The sequence below is a fragment of the Erythrolamprus reginae genome, chromosome 3, assembly GCF_031021105.1.
Source record: "Erythrolamprus reginae isolate rEryReg1 chromosome 3, rEryReg1.hap1, whole genome shotgun sequence".
NCBI lineage: Eukaryota > Metazoa > Chordata > Lepidosauria > Squamata > Dipsadidae > Erythrolamprus > Erythrolamprus reginae.
Window position 1 is genome coordinate 66440635 of NC_091952.1, and position 19786 is coordinate 66460420.

Consider the following 19786-nt stretch of genomic DNA (forward strand, 5'->3'; position numbering starts at 1 on the left):
GACACAGAGCTGTATTTAAACTGGGTCATTTTTATTAATTAAATAAACTTATTTAATTCAAAACTTAAATAGGCAGAAGTCAAATAAGAACATTTGGGGTGGAAATGACGTAACAAAAACTTCCTGGGCAACTCAGGGCGTAGCTCCATGCTGATCCAGGTGAAGGGGACCACACCCTCACCTGGATCCCAGCCATACAATACATGTTGGAGGTCTCGCTGTCCAATCCCTGAAAGGCAATTGAAATGGGCGAGACCCAGAGGCAACTTCTCCCCAATTGCTCAGGCCGGTTTAAAAGCCACCATGAGTCTGCCAATCATCCCCAAAGATGCCCAATGGAGAACACACAGTTGCTAGCACCTCCCAATTTCCACCCCTAACCTGCCAACCCAATGACCAAAGGTAAGCCAATTAGAACTAATTAATAATGAAACACCCCCTAACTATCCATCTCGCACTGCAGTGTGGAATAGGTGAAAAAACCATCGCAGGTAAAATGCCGAGACCGCCAAAATTTCCTATTCAGCCCCCTAAGGAAGACCCCTGTAGCACACTGAAAAATAGGGAGGTAGGGCGGGTGTTCGCCTGCTCGTTGTCAGGGCGAAAAGGAAGCCCCGAGCCTGCGCAGCCCCTTATAAAGGACTGGCAGGCTACGCCCTCGAGCAACGTCATCGGCTGGTGCCAATGACAGGCCTGGCCAGGATCTCATGAAATATCGCAATATCCTGGCCAACAAGATGGCGGCTGTGCCGGAGACTGTGTTTCCCCGGCACCGCAGCAAATCCGGCTGGAGGTGAGTCGCCGGCTCGGCATTCACGTCACTGTCACAGCAGTAGTATCTCTCATAAATAGCATCTGCTTGTAATTTTATAGTACAGTATTTCACAATCATTTCCTCACACTGAAGAGGAGTTGAGTTTTCCAAGTATAAAGTCTCCTTCTGCTTTATCTTTACCCCTAACAACTTTATGGATCCATCTACCCCAGAAGTGGGTTCTAATTTTTTTTTACTCTGAGGATGGCTTATTTTGTGGGCATGGCTTGACTTGGTGGGTCATATGGGTAGGTGAGGCCAACTCAATGTCACTCATATCAAGGGATGCCTCACCTGGCCCCTCCTTTCCCAGCTGTTCCTTGTCATACCCAGCCTCAACATATCTACAGTACTGTAAAAGTGTTGTTCACCTTTTTCAACTTTGTTATCTATATACCATACATATACTTTCATGGACCACTGAAAGGAGGAAATGGCTCACATGCTTTGCTCAAGAGTGTGATAGGCAACAGGCTTTTAACAGCGCTCATCACCTCGAGGTTCGACTACTGTAATGCTCTCTACATGGGGCTACCTTTGAAAAGTGTTCGGAAACTCCAGATCGTGCAGAATGCAGCTGCGAGAGCAGTCATGGGCTTACCTAGGTATGCCCATGTTTCACCAACAATCCGCAGTCTGCATTGGTTGCCGATCAATTTCCGGTCACAATTCAAAGTGTTGGTTATGACCTTTAAAGCCCTTCATGGCACTGGACCAGAATATCTCCGAGACCGCCTGCTGCTGCACGAATCCCAGTGACCGATTAGGTCCCACAGAGTGGGCCTTCTCCGGGTCCCGTCAACTAAACAATGTCGGTTGGCGGGCCCCAGGGGAAGAGCCTTCTCTGTGGCAGCCCCGGCCCTCTGGAACCAACTCCCCCCGGAGATTAGAACCGCCCCTACTCTCCTTGCCTTCCATAAGCTCCTTAAGACCCACCTTTGTCGTCAGGAATGGGGGAACTGAGACATCTCCCCCGGGCATATACAATTTATGAATGGTATGTCTGGATGTATGTTTGTTTAGAAAATGGGGTTTTTAAAATATTTTTAAACAGTAATTTAGATTTGTCGTAAATTGTTTTTCACTTTGTTGTGAGCCGCCCCGAGTCTGAGGAGAGGGGCGGCATACAAATCTAAATAATAAATAAATGATAAATAAATAAAGGGGCTGTCAGAAAGAAGCAGGGGCAACGTATTTTTGAAAGCATCAGAAGGCAAAACAAGAAGTAATGGATGGAAACTAAACAAAGAGAAAAGCAACCTAAAACTAAGGAGAAACTTTCTGACAGTGAGAACCAATATAGGTGCAGAAATATTTCAGTCATAATTTCACATATAAAATAGCCATTCATGTAATACAACCTGCATATTATTCAAAACAGTAATTAATATTATGGCTGATGTTTGACACCAAGCCTAAAAGTCAGAGATCACAAGAGTGCTTCTTTCTCTGTATACAAAACATCACATACCAGGAATAGCATATTAAGCTGGACTTATGCAACCTGATGTACAAAATAAACACACACATATTTATGCTCTGGACTGTAGACATTGAATGCATGTAACTCTCTTAAAAAATATGTGTAGCCCTGGGCAAAAGAAAGGCAATACAATCACTCTAAGTATAGGGACAGTTTAAAATATTAACACATGATAAATCATCGAACAATTAAATAAAAAACAGGGTTTTTCCCACACACTCTCTCTCTCTCCCTTCCTTCTTTTTATATATATATTTATTTTATTTATTTCTTCGATTGCTATGCCGCTCAACTCCCCAGGGACTTTAGGTAACTCACAGCAAAAACATAAAACATCAATAATAGTACAAAAACCTTTAAAAACAGTTTTAAAACAATTTATAATGCAAACAGTTAAACCCCTGCATATCATTCATGGCTGAAATTTGCTGGTTACCACCATAAAATCAACAGCCCCAGGCCTGTTGGAAAAGCCAGGTCTTTACTGGTTTCTGGACGGCCAATAGGGTGGGGATAGTCCAGTTCTCAGGAGGTAACTGGTTCTGGAGAGCCAGGGCAGCTACAGAGACGGCCCTCCTCTGTGGACCTACCAGCCAACGTTGTTTATCTGATGGGACCTGGAGCAGACTAACTCTGTGAGCCCTTACTGGTTGGTGGGAGCTATGTGGTAGAAGCGGTGGTGGGGTATGAATGTTTGTCTGGTGGTGGGCACAATTCACAAAACACTTGTTTTATGTTGTGTGAGTGTTATATTGTAAAAAATCAATAAAAATATTAATTAAAAAATATAAAATAAATATATCAATAACTAGGACAAAGGAATTCATGACCTACTGAAGTAGGGGACTGTAAATTGGTGTAATGTATTGTATGGAATTGTGGCTGCAGGAATTATCAGTGAAATTCCTTGACTCACAATTTAATTGCAATGACAACCAAGCTATTATGATGTTTTTTAAAATGTATTAAATTTTAAATTAAATTTATTTTGTTTCAATTTATTTTGTTTTTTTACAGAATGGTATACAGTATAGCCTTTTCAATCCATTTGCAGTTCTATTTCCAGTTTCCATCTCTATTTCCTCCAAAATAGCAGATGAGATTTTCATATTGAAAGTAAGAAATTATGGGCTGTTTAGACCTCTTGCAAGATTACCCTAAAAGAAAGAAAAAGAAAAATATTGATAATCAGATGAGTGTGGAAAGTATATAGTAAAGATCTCGAATCCATTGTTGTAAAACACATTTGGATTTGGATTTAAGATCTGAAGATGACATCAGTAGATTCCACTGTATTTCCCCCCATACCTTATACTCAGAGGGCATATCACTGCACAAGATAAGAACATGGTCCCATCCAATAAATATGGAAGGAGCTTGCCTTGTCCCTGCCTGTCCTCAGCAATCAACTCCTTCTGCTTGTTGTTTGGGAATTGTAGATTAGTGACATCCATGAATCAGGATATAAGGGACTCTACACTCATGTGCATGTGTGAAAGGAGTGGATCATTTTGTATTAGTGCAGATTGTTTCACTTTTAGAATTTTACATTCAGAAATATTTCAGTTAAAACTGAGGAATAAATCTTTAAAATAGGACACTGAAAATTTTCCATGTGGTGTTTCCAGATTGTTGACTGTTTAATAGGTTTATTCACTGAAATTAAGTAAATAGTAATTCATGTTATTCTGCTGATTATTTCTTTTCTGTTTTCGGAGCTTTTGATGATTGAGTACAATTACCCAAGTGCTAAGTCACAGTTAAACATTAATTTAACTTACCCAACTACCTTGCCTTTCAATATAGCTTCTCACTTCAGGATTTCTGTTGATTGTTCCTGTGAGTATGTTTATCTGGCCTTTATCTCCATGAGTTTTCTTTATAAGTTTCTCAAACAATTTCACAGCAACAGCTAAAAAAGCTCTTCCAGGCTCTAGGCCAGGAGTTTGACTGACCCAATTCCTGCTGAGAGATTCTGCTACTTCTCCAAATTTCTTTATCTGTAAACATAGAATGAATACTTTTTTTATAATAAAATGCAACTACTGAAAGACAACAGGTATTTATGGTGGGGAATACCTCTGGTTCACCTTAAAATTTGAATCAAACATTTATTAATAGGACTAAAGATCTGTTTTGTTCAACTTGGGCAACAAAATTGATGATCATAACATAACATAACATAACATAACATAGATCATAACACTTAAAGTATTTTAATTAAAGCTTAGAATAGTCTAAGTTTCATGAACTAACCAGTCCCTTGTGGACAGATTTTAACATTGGTAAAGCAGGACAGCATTGAACAGGGGAGGATGTGTGTGTTCTTGATTAAAAATTTATTCATTCATTCATTCATTCATTTATTGGATTTATATACCGCCCCTCTCCGAAGACTCGGGGCGGCTAACAGCCATCATAAAAACAGCGTACAATAATAATCCAATACTAAAAACGATTAAAAACCCCTTAATATAAAAAACCAAACATACATACAAACATACCATGCATAAAATTGTAAAGGCCTAGGGGGAAAAGGGAATCTTAATTCCCCCATGCCTGGTGGCAGAGGTGGGTTTTAAGTAGGTTACGAAAGGCAAGGAGGGTGAGGGCAATTGTAATCTCTGGGGGGAGTTGGTTCCAGAAGGCCAGGGCCACCACAGAGAAGGCTCTTCCCCTGGGTCCCGCCAAGTGGCATTGTTTAGTTGACGGGACCCGTGATAAATTTGGTCTGCGACTGCCTCCCCTGGGTTTGTTTTTCCTCGGCTGACGAGAAAAGCTACTTGTCTGCCCTTTGCCTAGCATTTTCTCCAATCGGTAGGGTCCAACATATTGAAGGCAGCGAAGCTCAACATATTATTGAGCTCCGCTGCCTTATTGATTGATTGATTGATTGATTTGATTTGATTTGTATGCCACCCCTCTCTGTAGACTCCATAGCCTTCTTTGCCAGTTGATGTCGTTTCTACCTGACTGGGTTGGGCGCCTGAGGTCTCAGGACAAAGCAAGTGTCAAGGATGGGTGTGGGGAACGTGACACACGGTGCCCGCCGCCGCCTAAGCAGAAAGCCCAAAACGGGGCATACCAGGCGCACAGCATTTCCCAGGCACCTGCCCGCTGCCGTGACGCCTCGCCTGCTCCCCCAGCTGCACTTCTGTAGTGACCGCTGGGCAGTGAAGGAAATCCAGGGAGCTGCCGCTTTTGTCCTGCCCACCGCCCCAGATCTGCTCAGCTCCAGTTCATAGAAATCACATGACGGAAGGAATTGGTGGCGAGACTGGGTGGCGGCCTTTTGGCAGAGCCAGCCTGATGGAGAACTGAAAAAGAGAGGGACTTTTCCCTCCTTCTGCCCCACTCATGGGATGGGGTGGCTCTAGAATCAGAATCTGCCTGGGTGACTCCAAAGTTTCCTGTTCGATGTGGGAGCTTGCTCATTGTGTTGTCCAACTTTCTTTTCCCCATTTAAAAGGGCTGCACCAGTAGGAGGGGGAAGACCTGATTTTAAGAGCTATGCTTTGCTGAGAATGGGAGGCAAAAAACGGGAACAAATCCTGAAATTGTTTTTTTAATAGGAAAAATCGCCTTTAGCATTTGCATTGTCAAAATAAAGCAATGTTATACTCAAGCGTGGAAGTGGCAGGATGGCTATGCGCCTTGCTGTTTTGAATCTCACCTTTTCGCAAAAAAGTACCCCTCGGGGCAGTGTCACAACACCGTCAAATAATTTACTAAGACTGTATTACTCTTATTCTTCTCTTCCTTACTAGTATCTATCTCTTTCCAAATATTACTATAACTATGTACTTGTATCTTTCCATTTATATTGTTTTTACTTGTTTCCTAGTATGATTTGATAGCTTATTAGTAACCTTGACTATCACTAAGTGTTGTATCTTTTTGTTCTTGAACTTGATGAATGTATTTTATTTTCCTTATATACACTGGGAGCATATATACCAAAGACAAATTCGTTTCGTGTTCCAATCATGCTTTGCCTATAAAGAATTCTATTCCCTTCCCTTCCTTTCCAGTCTATTAACTGTTTTTTAGCTATTAGGAACCTTCACAATGAAAAGTTATAGAGCAATGAGTAAGGATCTCTCAAACCTTGATGAAAGAAGTTTAAAGTTATTTTTTAATGAAAGGAAGAAAGGGTCACTAGAACATTGATTTTGGAAAGTTACAGGTGGACTAAGAGTTCAGATGGATTTGAAGAAAGATTTTGAAATTAATTATAAGACTCATTTCCATGGGAAATAAACATTTTTGAATTCTTTAAAAAACGATAGGATGGTGCTTTGAAAACTGGACACTAGGAGGAGCTAGAAGATTATAACTAAGGAGAAGAGCAGTTAAATTTTACTCACTAATACAGAATGGACAAAGTATTTTAACATTGGATGGATGGAAGAATATATGTGAACAATGGACCAGGAGTTAATTTTAACAATTTCTGCCATTATAGAAAGGCTATATTAAAAAGATATTATGGAGGAAGGACAAGTTTTATAAGGCAAAGCTGAGATTGATTTGAAAGGGGATTTAAAAATGACATGCTATAAGAAAGATATGGAAAAATATGCTACACTGGATATTTGGAGGTTTTTAAAATTTATATCTCATCATTTTATAGTGATATTATTTAGAAAGTAAACATAGGGTCCATCAAAATGGACTCAAATGTCTACACACCAATGCTGAGAGTATGAGAAATAAATAGGGAAAATTACAAATTCAAGTAAACAAGGGTAGATATGATATTGTTGCCATTATGGAAACTTGATGGGATGAAACTCACAAGTGGAGTACACAGTTAGAGGGATTTAAATTATTAGACGAAACAGACCACGTGGGTGAAAGAGATGGAGTTGCACTATATATAAGAAATAACTACATCTCTACACAGCAATGATTAAAACTGGCTTGAATGCAATTGAGTCAATAGAAAAGTGGGGGAAATGACAATGCCACAGATGTATACTACAGATCATCCAACCAAACAGAGGAAATAGGTGAACTTTTTTGCTAGTCAGTTAATTGACAAAGCATGTAGGAAGCACATGAACTAAGTACATTACAATAATAATGGGGGACTTTTACTACCCTGACATCAACTGGGAAACAAACTCTGCACCAAGTGGAAGATCAAACAGGTTCCTGTCAAACCTAGCAGACAACTTTGTCTCCCAAAAAGTAGAGAAGGAAACTAGAGGATCAGCCATATTGGACTTAATTCTCACTAACAGAAATGAAATGATAGAAGGTGTTGAAGCTAAAGGGTGAGTGATCATGCAATACTAGAATTCAACATTATGAAAGTACATGCAATAGAACAAAGCCAAACTAGACTCCAACTAGTCTTGGACTTTAAGAGAGCCAATTTCATTAAACTTAGAGCTTGAGAAGGATTCCATGGAAGAGAATTTTCAAGATGAAAACAACCCTAGAACCTTGGAATACTTTGAAAAGTGAGATTATAAAAGCCCAGTCTAGCACAAATCCAAAGGAGAGGGGGCGGACAGCTCTCAAAAGAAATCAGCATGGCTGATGGCATCGGACCAGAATATCTCCGGGACCGCCTTCTGCCGCACGAATCCCGGTGACCGGTTAGGTCCCACAGAGTTGGTCTTCTCCGGGTTCCATTGACTAAACAATGTTGTTTGGCGGGACCCAGGGGAAGAGCCTTCTCTGTGGCGGCCCCGACCCTCTGCAACCAGCTCCCCCCAGAGTTTAGAACTGCCCCAACCCTCCTTGCCTTTTTTCAAACTCCTTAAAACCCATCTCTGCCATCAGGCATGGGGGAATTGAGACATCTCCCCTGGGCCTATACAGTTTATGCTTGGTATGGTTGTGTGTATGTTTGCTTTTAATAATGGGGTTTTCAGTGTTTTTTAAGTTATTAGATTTGTTGTACATTGTTTTATTGTTGCTGTGAGCCGCCCCGAGTCTACGGAGAGGTGCGGCATATAAATCTAATAAAGAAAGAAAGAAAGAACAATATGAAAAATTGAAAGACGAACAGGTCAAGTATAAAAGTGGAAAGAAAGGCCTATAAGTAAAGCAAAATATCTGCAAATAGCCACAGCGTACAAAGATGAAGTGAGGAAAGTTAAGACTCAAAATAAACTAAGTCTTCCAATAAAAGTCAAAAATAACAAAAACAACAACAAAAAAGCTTCTTTCAATACATAAAAACCACTTTATAATGCCTTGGTAAAGCAGTGTTCTGTCTGGCCAATCAATTATCAGAAATCAAGACCCAATTAGACTCGGATTCAGAAGAAAGCATAAACCAAGTCTCTTTATCAGGTAAAAAACTATAATACAGAGATGAGCGCAACTGATGGTGAAGCTGGCAGCATTCTAGCTGTCATCAGCACAGTTTGGGATGCCAGTCAAATATACAGTCATAAATCCTCAGTCATGATAACTTTGCTTCAATTAATTACTCACTCAATTCAGAGATAGTTTTTTCCAGCTACAGTCAAAAGCAGGATTTCAAAATCCATTGCTTTGCATCTATGAGGCAGCAGAAAAATTTATATCTACATAGATAATTTCTATTAGTTAATGGTAAATTAAAACGAATGGATTTGGTCCAGGAGGGTAATTACCTTTGTTATGCTTTCCTCTGCAATAATTGCCAGTACTTGGCCCTCCATCTCTGTGTTGTACTGATCTCTTATGGATCTCAATAACATGGCAATATCAACTAGATCAAAACTGCTTGCAGAATCAACTGTTGGTTAACAGAAAGCCAATACAGATGTTTCAGTCCCTTATAAAAATGTTCTAATTCATTTTCTATTCCACTTCAATTCTAATCCTTTTGACATCTCATTTAACATTTACCATAAACTTAAATCTTAAGTTCAACTAAAGAAAAATTAGATTTGCTTATTTAAAAAATACAGATAATTCCCAGTTTGCAATCACTTGTTCAGCAACCATTCAAAGTTAGGAAAGTGCTAAATGAGGGAGGACTCAGAACCAGTCTGTGAAGTTGCAGTGAAAGCAGCATCCTTGCACTCATGTGATTATTATTTTCAACATTCCCTACAAGCTCCGTTTTCACTTGCAGAAGCACTGTGGACCAGTCCTTCGCGGTTTGCAGGGAGGCCCGAGAGCTGGATCCAGCCCACAGGCCTTGAGATTGATACCCCTGTTCTATATTACTTGCCTTTAGCACTTTCCCTATCCCCAATCATAGTTCCCTCTAAGCTGAGCAGTGAGCAATCGCTCACTTAAAAATCATCATCAACTCAGAGATTTTCAAACCTGCCCAGGAGTCCAGAGGGAAAGAGTGAGAGGGAAGGAGAGAGAGAGGAAGAGAGAGAAACAGATAGAAAAAAGAGAGGAAGGAAAAGAGAAAGAAAAAGAATGGGAGTAAGGAAGAGAGAAAGAAAATCAAAATCTAGTTTGAAACTAGCTCAACTATTTAAGTGGCATTTTGATATTGATAGAGTTGCCCTATTATGAGCTCACTGTTATAGACACACAGTACAGTATTTTATTTTGAAATTCTCTGAGGCAAAACAGGGTGGGTTTTTTATTTGTTTGTTTGTTTGTTTGTTTATTTATTTATTTATTTATTTAATATTTCTGTGCTGCCCAGTCCCAAAGGGACTGCCACTCAGACACTATACTTTTCCGCCCCCCCCAAAAAAAAAAATTAGAGGGATCACTGTCCCCAATGGCACCCACCTCGTCCAATGCTCCACTAGTGCCTGCCCACTCATAGCTGCCCACACATTACCTGCCCACTCATAGCCCTCAGCACAGGACTTACCTGCCTGCCCACTTGCCTGGGCCCTGTGTCTTATCAATTCTGAGTCTATGAAGAGAAAACAAAATTTTCCATCTCAGAGGACAAGGAACTGAAAGGGGGAATCGTCTAGAGAAAGGCAGAGAGAGAAAGGTACCTATCAAGCTCACTCAGCTAGCCTAACTTGAGTAATTGTGAAGATAAAAGCAATGGAGGAACATTAATGCAGTGATTTTCAACCTTTTTTGAGCCGCGGCACATTTTTTACATTTATGAAACCCTGGGGCACATTGAGCCGGGGGGGGGGGGGGGCGCTAAAAAGTTTGGACAAAAAAATTCTCTCTCTCTCTCTTCCTCCCCTTCACTCTATTTCTTTCTCCCTCCCTCTTTCTCTCCCTTCCTTCCTTCCTCTCTCTCTCTCCATCCCTCTTTCTTTCTCTTCCTTCCTTCCTCTCTTTTTTGCTCCCTTTCTCCCTCCCTACCTCCCTGTATGTCTTTCTCTCTCTCTCCTTCCCTCTCTTTCTCTCTCTCTCTTGCTTTCTTTCTCTCTCTTTCTATCTTTCTTTCTCTTGTTTTCTCTCTCTCTTGCTTTTCTCTCTCTTTCTTTCTTTCTCTCTTGCTTTCTTTCTCTCTTTCTCTCTCTCTTTCTTTCTTTCTCTCTCTCTTGCTTTATTTCTCCCTGAGCTTCGCGGCACACCTGACCATGTCTCGCGGCACACTACTGTGCCACGGCACACTGGTTGAAAAACACTGCATTAATGGATGTTATCAAAGTAAAAGATATATTGCACAGGGGATATCTTGATATTGTGAGACATTTGCTATCCAAACATATTTTATTCTTTATACTGTTTCCATATTTTCCTTAAATATATTAACTGAATAACCAACTCCACAAAGATCTGGGAATTAATGTCTCCAAGTTAATTAAATTAGCAAACTTCCTCAAACCCTGGAAAAGGTCATTGAATCCTAATCCGAATATCAAAAGATAAGGTCTGCAAACACAAATAGAGTTAATTAAATTAAGTCTCCCAGTAGAACTGTACAGTCACAAGAATACATATCCACACATACACTCACACACTCATACACACCTCTCATTATGTAAACACTTCCCCACCCCAAACAAGCTTCTGCACCCCAGACAAATAAATTGTTTTGCTTTTAGGAATCAATATTTCTACTTTCCTCATAGGTCTCATTTTTATTTATTTGTGTGTATCCCTGGAACCCCAAATATTCTGACAGTATGTAATGGTTGTAAACTTCAAAATGGTACACAACAGGCTCAGACTAAATTATTTTGCTTCACAATTGATGTGTCTGAGACAGAATTTGAAGTCACTCATACAATGATTTCACAAGTCATTGCATAGAATAAACTGATCTATCTGGTTTCAGTTTCAATTTGGAGAGCAATTATTTTGTTACTATTAGATTTAATGGCTACTTTTCTACTTGTCCATGCTCTATAGCAGTGATTTTCAACCATTTTTGAACCGCGGCACATCTTTTACATTTACAAAACCATGGGGCACATTGAGTGGGAAGTGTAGGGGGGGGGGCTAAAAATGTTTGGACAAAAACTCTCTCTACCTCCCTTTCGCTCTATTTCTCTCTGCCTCTTTCTCTCCCTTCCTCTTTTTTTCTCTCTCCATCCCTCTTTCTTTCTCTCTTCCTTCTTTCCTCTTTTTTGCTCTCTTTCTCTCTCCCTCCCTACTTCCCTCTATGTCTTTCTCTCTCCCACCTTCCCTCCTCTCTTTCTTTCTCTTGCTTTCTTTCTCTCTTGTTCTCTTTCTCTCTTGCTTTCTTGCTTTCTCTCTCTTGCTTTCTTTCTCTCTCTCTTGCTCTTTCTCTCTTTCTCTTTCTTTCTCTTGTTTTCTTTCTCTCTCTGAGCTTCGCGGCACACCTGACCCTGTCTCGCGGCACACTAGTGTGCAATGGCACACTGGTTGAAAAACACTGCTCTATAGTGCCTGCCTAGGGCATCTTCACTATCTCCCATGGCACCCACTCACCTTCCACTGCTCCACATGTTCCTGTGACAGTCCTTCACTCACCCATAGCTCTCAATCACAGTCCTCACCTGCCGCAACACTTGTCCAGGTCCTATATCTTGTCACTTCTAGGTCTATGAAGAGAAAACAAAGTTTTCTATCTCAGAGAACAAGGAATTGAAAGGGGGAAAGTTATCTACAAAGCTCACTCAACTAACTTAGCTTGCATACTTGTAAAGATAAAAGAAGTGGAGAAACATTAGTGGATAAGAACATAAGAACATAAGAAGAGCCATGTTGAATCAAGACAAAGCCCATCGAGTCCAGCATTCTCCGAGACCGCCTTCTGCCGCATGAATCCCAGAGACCGGTGAGGTCCCACAGAGTTGGTCTCCTTAGGGTCCCGTCAACCAAACAATGTTGACTGGCGGAACCTAGGGGAAGAGCCTTGTCTGTGGGGGGGCCGGCCCTCTCGAATCAGCTCCCCCAGAGATTCGCACTGTCCCCACCTGAAAAAGTTTATAAACTCATCTTTGCCGCCAGGCCTGGGGTTCCTTAGATCTTCAGCCCCTGACCGATGAATGCTTAGTTTGACTGCTGAATGAATGATATTGATAGTTTTTAATTAGAATTTTAAGATTGTTTTTTAAGGTATAATTGGATTGTTATTATTTGTTTCCTGTTTTTCTGTACATGCTGTGAGCCGCCCCGAGTCCTCGGAGAGGGGCGGCATAGAAATTCAATTAAATCTAAATCTAAATTCTGTGTCACACAGTGGCCTACCAATTGTCCTTGGGGATCTTGAGCAGAAAGAGAAGGCAGGACCCTCCCTTTCCCCTGACCCCCAACAAATGGTACTCAAGGGAATCCTGTCTGCCTCAACCAACATAGAGGCGGCACATGGACATCCATTTCAATAACCACCGATACACTTGGCATCCATGAATCTGTCTAATCTTGCCTTGAAGCTATCAAGGCTGACAGCTGTCATGACCTCTTCTGGAAGTGAATTCCATAAACCAACGACCCTCTGGGTGAAGAAATATTTCCCTTGATTTGTCCTCACTTTCTTACCTATGAGCTTTAGGGAGTGCCCCCTTGTCCTAGTATTGTGTGATATAGAAAAGAATTTTTCTCTATCCACATTTTCTATCCCATGCATGATTTTATACACTTCGATCAAGTCACCCCTTAAACGCCATCTTTCAAGGCTGAAGAGACCAAGGCGTTGCAACCTGGTATCATAAGGAAGGTGCTCCATTTCCTTTATCATTCTTGTTGCCCTTTTTTGCACCTTTTCCAGTTCCATTATATTCTTCTTGAGGTGCAGTGACCAGAATATTGTTATCATAGTAATAAATATTGTACAGGGGATATATTGGTATGCAATGGTTGTAAGCCTCAAAATAGCAACAGCATTCTCAGACTAAATTATTTTTCTTCACTATTGATGTGTCTGAGACAGAATTTGGAGTCCCTCACACAATGATTTCACAAGTGATTGCATAGAATAAACAGACCTATCTGGTTTTAGTTTCAATTTGGACATCAATTATTTTGTTACTATTAGATCTGGGAATTGCTTCTGCTCACTTTCATGTCTTAGGCCAGTGGTTGTGATATTAGATCATTGACCAAATGACTATGGATTGCTCTATTTCCTACATGTGTTCCTATTTGTATCCATTACAAAGAGGTAATTCATATCTCTCTCACGTTTCTTGCTACTGAATCAGGAATCTGGCAATTCGGGATTTTATAATAATAATAATAGTAACAAGAGAGTTGGAAGGGACCTTGGAGGTATTCTAGTCCAGTAGTGTAGGTAGGAAACTCTACACGACTTCAGACAGATAGTTATCCAACATCTTCTTAAAAACTTCCAGCGTTGGAGCATTCACAACTTCTGGAGGCAAGCTGTTCCACTGGTTAATTGTTCTAACTGCCAGGAGATTTCTCCTTAGTTCTAAGTTGCTTCTTTTCTTGTTCAGCTTCCACCCATTACTTCTTGTTCTACCTTCAGGTGCTTTGGATAATAGGTTGACTCCCTCTTCTTTGTGGCAACCCCTGAGATATTGGAACACTGCTATCATGTCTCCCCTGGTCCTTTTTTTCATTAAATTAGCCATGCCCAGTTCCTGCAACAGTTCTTCATATGTTTTAGCCCCTAGTCCCCTAATCATCTTTGTCGCTCTTCTCTGCACTTTTTAAAGAGTCTCAACATCCTTTTTGCATCGTGGCGACCAAAACTGAATGCGGTATTTCAAGTGCGGCCTTACCAAGGCCTTATAAAGTGGTATTAACACTTCACTTGTTCTTGATTCTATCCCTCTATTAATGCAGCCTAGAACTGTTGGCTTTTTTGGCAGCTGCTGCACACTGTTGGCTCATATTTAAATAGTTATCCATTAGGACTCCAAGATCCCTCTCACAGTTACTACTGTTGAGCAAGATACCACATACACTGTACCTGTGCATTTTGTTTTTCTTGCCTAAATGTAGAACCTTATTTTTTTCAACATTGAATTTCATTTTGTTAGATAGTGCCTATTGTTCAAGTTTGTCAAAATCCTTCTGTATTTTGCACCTATCATCTGGAGTTTTGGTTATTTTGAAAACTCAAGGACTGGTTTTGTTATAAGGCTTGTCAATCATAGGTGGTTTCCTACTGGTGCGGTCCAGTGCACTGCTCTGGTAGTGGCCCACCTATGATGCATTTTTAGCACAATGGTTCCGGTGCTATCTTGGTCGGTCCGTGCGCACCACCATCTTTTTCCCCCTTTTTTGGTGATTTTTTTTTGGCTCTATGAGCATGCAGAGAAGTAAAATTGTCCCTCTGTGCATGTACAGAAGCAAAATCATGCTAGGGAATACAGTGTACCAGTAGGAAAAGGTAAGAGGAACATGCCCCTGCTCTTTATGTTTTAAAAACCCTCCTTAAAGTCCTACCATCAACCATCCCAATGTAATGTTTTAAATATGTACTTGAATATAAATTCCATTTTTCCCATACATCACAACCCATGGCCATGCTAGCTACTGAGGCAAATATAGTCTTGCTGATCACAGTAGCTCTTACAGGAGAATTAACAACATCCTGAAACTTTAGCATACATTAAATCAACTGATGTTTTAATTAACAAACACTAGATATAGGCAGAGCTATTCAGTTTTAAAATCTTATTGAATTTTAAACTTTTATTTAAAGATAACTGATCAATTAGTGGGCAAATGGTTAAAAAACTTTAAATTAATGGTTTCTACTAACATGTGTGCACTAGAGCACAGATGTCAAATTTGATTGCATCATGTGACATCATGTGATGTATCATGACGTTTTTTTGCCTTTGTAGAGGCAAGGTGAGCGTGGCCTGAATGTGATTTGACACCCCTGTTTGACATCCCAGTTTGACATCCCTGCACTACAGCATACATAAAATAACAAAAAAACATTGCAGTAGAAAACTTATTTTTTCCTCCAAGCTAGATGCAGCTGCTGGTCCTGACTTCAAAATTGGAAACTACAAAGCCATTCTTCACCCCTACTGCAAATTTTCTTCCACAAAATTGTCATTACCTTCAATTACTATCATTTTTCCAGGCTGGAGAGGATATTGCTTCCTTGAGTAAAGAGTAGTGAATAATGCTTCGGCAATTTGTTTTGTTTGTTCTTCAAATGTCATTGAGTTGTACATGTTCAGATATGTATTTCAAACAGAAGTTTTTGTCTTATTTTTCTAAGAATTTTTTCTTCTGTTGCCTAGAAGAGATCAAACATAAACAGGCTCCAGTAGCTTCCTTCTTTTACAGGTCAGAATATATAACATTCAGCAGATACTCCTCAGAATAGGAAACATAATTTACAAAATAAAATTATTAATGTTTCCTGCGATACATTGGTAGCCACACTATAGCCATTGAAATATATTGTCAACTATGATAAATAAAAAACATTAATTACCAGAAACCGATATCAAAGTCGAGCAATGCTTTCTCTTCTACTTTTCAAGACTCAGTTGCATAAAAGGAAGTAGAATTTGATATTTGATATTATATGCACATAACCTTTGGACTTCAAGACATTTTCATATGGCTATATTGCAATAGCAGTCATGTCTCATTAAGCAACTACAGTACTGTATGTGTCTATTATATTTTCAACAATTCTTTTAGTTATTCTAGATGCATACTGTAAATCTCATCTGTTTGTAACTTTATAACATTTCATGCATGCATATGATTATATTATAAAGTTTGTAACTTAATAATATTTAATGCATGTGCAGAAACAAAAAACCAGCAAAAACCTCCAAAATCTCACTGTCACGCAATTCCTCGTGCGAGATTTTGCCTCCTTCACATGCGCAGGAAGTAAATCCCACACTGGGTGTGTGCACCAAACCCCCACCTGCGTGCCCACCACCCATTCCACCGCCCACCCGGAGGCATCCCGGCATACAAGGGTAAGTGTAGCACTTCACTGAATAGCACTGAGATTTATACACTGCTTCACAGTACTTTACAGCCTTCTCTGAACAGTTTACAAAATCAGCCTATTGCTCCCAACAATCTGGGTCCTCATTTTACCAATCTTGGAAGGCTTTGTCAAACTTGTGCCAGTGAGACTCGAACTGATGAACTGCTGGCAGCCGGCAGTCAGCAGAAGTAGCCTGCAGTACTTCAATGTAACCATCACAGCTTTTATCTTGCATTTATAGCAGCTGAGAAATATTATACAGGTGGTGGACAAAGAAATGGAAACACCTTGCAGCTCTTCCGTGGAATCCAGATTTGTGAAGCTCCCTTCAAACAGTTTTTGTGGAAACTGGGTTCTGTACGTGTCTATTGAGCTCTGCAGTGATTTTAGGAGCTGCGTTCTTGCAATCCGCTCTAACAATTCGCTTTAGAGTCCGACAGTCTCTCTCAGACAACTTCGACTTTCGACCAGACCTGTGCTTTGCTGAGAATGTTTTCCCTTCTCTTTCAAAAGCAGTCATTACTTTTGAGACATCACCTCTTGAAACGCCAAACATTCGGGCACTTTCTGTTACACTAGCACCTGCCATTCGAGCACCAACAATTTGGCCTCTTTGAAAGTTTGACAAAATCAATTTATTTTAAAGAAAATCAAATTAAGATGTTCTATAGATGGCACCTTCCACCATATAGAATTTCCAAAATGTTTCCAACAGTTTCACCTATATGTTGGAAATGTAAAAAAGAAATTGGCGCATATTACCACGTATGGTGGACATGCCCAGAGGCAAAAGAATACTGGAATAAAGTAGAGAAATGGATAAATGAAATAACAAATGAGAAGATTAAAAAATCTCCTAAATTTTTCTTATTGGGTATTTCAAATATTAAGTATAAAAAATAAATTTATTATTTAATAATACATATATTGGTTGCGGCAAGAATTACATTTGCGCAGAAATAGAAAGATAAGGAAATACCAAAGGACACAGAAGTTTATAAAAAAGTTATGAAATGTGCAGAATCAGATATGATGACAAAACGCTTGAATAATCAAGTAGAAACAGAATATTATAAAATATGGGATAAATTGTATTATTTTTCTATTGATCTGACTATAGTTAGGTTTTTATTTTTTTTTTGTAGTTAGACTTCTAAGATAAGCGGAACAACGGCAGCTCCTTGAGTGTTCAATGTTGTGTGTCTTTGTCCTTTAAAAAAAAATCAATAATTTTTTTTTTTTAAAGAAAGTTTGAGGGGTCTGCCATTTCTTTCTTTCTTTCTTTCTTTCTTTATTTACTTACTTATTTATTTATTTATTTAGTCCAATACGTAATACACATTGAAGAGAAAGATATGTAATAATGTAAGTAAAGAAAAGAATAGAAGATAAGATATAAAAGTATAGGTGAACATATTTGAAAGGAAGAAAAGATAAATGAGATAAGGAGAGACAATTGGACAGGGGACGAAAGGCACACTGGTGCGCTTATGCACGCCCCTTTCTAGAAGGTTATAACGCCCATTTCTAGAAGGTTATAACCAGTTTCCTTAAATTTCTGTAAAAAAGGAAGGTAGTTTAAAAAAAACTTATCAAATAACAGATTTTTTAAAGAAAAAACATTAAAATATGTCAAATTTTGATTGATTTGAACAAGTTCAAACATTATGATGCCAAAAAGTCAAGTGTTTCAATTTTTCTGTCCACACCCTATAATTCATAAATATTACCGTAACCAGGAAACAAGGCCCTTCACACTTCCAGGACTGCCAGCCCAGGGTTATAAACAGGTCTTCAATGCCTTCTGAGCATTGTCTTCTGAGAAGCAATTCCAGGGAAGCAATGGTGGAGCTGAAAACAACTTCAGTTTTAATGGAGCCAGTAGTTGACACATAATGGATAGTGGAACTAGTGCTGCTCCACTCACCCATACATCCGTGTTGGTTTAGAGAGTGCTTTATTTTGTCCTTTCCCCGGCAGTTCTGTTTCAGGTTTTAGCTCACTCACAGCTACTGAATTAGAACAGCAATTGGCTTGAGACCAAGTAGATAACAAGGAAATGAACACATGGCAATCTCAAAATAGTCTTGTAAATAAAGGCTTTGTCTGGATAGTTTCAAAAGAGAAGACAAAATCCAGTCGAAGGTTTGGCGCCTACAGTTAGGTTTGTCAGCCACTCCAATGGTCAGAGTTCAGGGTTTACATGTAGAACCCTAACCCTAACCCAGAACAGGAGTTCAGAGGGTTGTTTCCAAGTGAAGTCAGCCAAGGACAAGCTCCAGATTAAACTTCCAGGCAATGGCAATTAGTCTGTCAAACAGATAACCAGTTGCTCAAACAGGATCCAAAACACAAACACAAAACCTACTTTTAGGTCAAAGAAAGTATCTTCTACTTTATCCCGCCCCCCACCATCCCTTCAGTATTAGTCTACGGAGTCTACAGAGTGGGGCGGCATACAAATCAAATCAAATCAAATCAATAAATAAATAAACAAATAAACAAAACAAAACAAATCAAATCAGTGTATTTTAGATTAGATATCTGCATAATCAACTATTCCGATTCATTTACAGTAAGAGTTTTACAGAGCTGAAGCAAACATACCCATATGTCCTCATCACCCCGAGGATTGATTACTGCAATGCCTTCTGCATGGGGCTACCTTTAAAGAACGTTTGGAGACTATAGTTGGCGCAAAATGCAGCTGCGCGAGCAATTCCAGGCCTTCCTAGGCATATGCACATCTCGCCATCACTCCGTGAACTGCATTGGTTACCAATTGGTCTCCAAACGCAATTTAAAGTGTTGGCCATGACCTATAAAGCCCTACATGGCTTAGGACCAGATTACTTATGGACCATCTTCTGCCTCACATATCCCAGCGGCCGGCTAGGTCCCACAGAGTTGGCCTTCTCCAGGTCCTGTCAGCTAAACAATGGGGACCCTTCTCTGTGGCTGTCCCGGCCTTCTGGAACCAACTCCCTCCAGAGATTCGTACCGTCCCCACCGTCCTGGCCGCTCGCAAAGTTTTAAAAACTTACCTTTGCCGGCAGGCCTGGGCTGTTGAACTTAACATCTTGTTCTGATTGAGGATGACTGCATGATTGTAATTGAATGAATGTGATTGCCTGGTTTTTATATCTTTGGGGTTTTAATATTAGTTTTAGGTTGGGTTTCTCTTGTTATATTTTGCATTGTATTTTATTCTTATTTACGTAAGCTGTAAGAGAAGGGTGGCATAGAA

At 39.8% G+C, this 19786-nt stretch overlaps 1 protein-coding gene across 5 annotated transcripts; it reads right to left on the reverse strand.

Annotated features, from left to right (window-relative positions):
- Window positions 1–10: 10 nt before the first annotated feature.
- Window positions 11–19603, reverse strand: LOC139164055 (bcl-2-like protein 15). Of its 5 annotated transcripts, none has more exons than XM_070745654.1 (7): window positions 19584–19603; window positions 15640–15822; window positions 12152–12196; window positions 10087–10131; window positions 8912–9036; window positions 4079–4297; window positions 11–3454 (listed from the first exon to the last, which is right to left on the reverse strand). In XM_070745654.1, the coding sequence occupies exons 2-7, from the start codon at window positions 15755–15757 to the stop codon at window positions 3422–3424; spliced, it is 585 nt and encodes a 194-aa protein (XP_070601755.1). In that variant the 5' UTR covers window positions 15758–15822; window positions 19584–19603; the 3' UTR covers window positions 11–3421. The 5 variants fall into 5 exon arrangements, with proteins under 5 accessions (XP_070601755.1, XP_070601754.1, XP_070601752.1 ...); XM_070745653.1 differs by lacking the exon at window positions 19584–19603 and adding an exon at window positions 18467–18557; XM_070745651.1 differs by lacking the exon at window positions 19584–19603 and adding an exon at window positions 18270–18546.
- Between the last annotated feature and the right edge of the window lie 183 nt (window positions 19604–19786).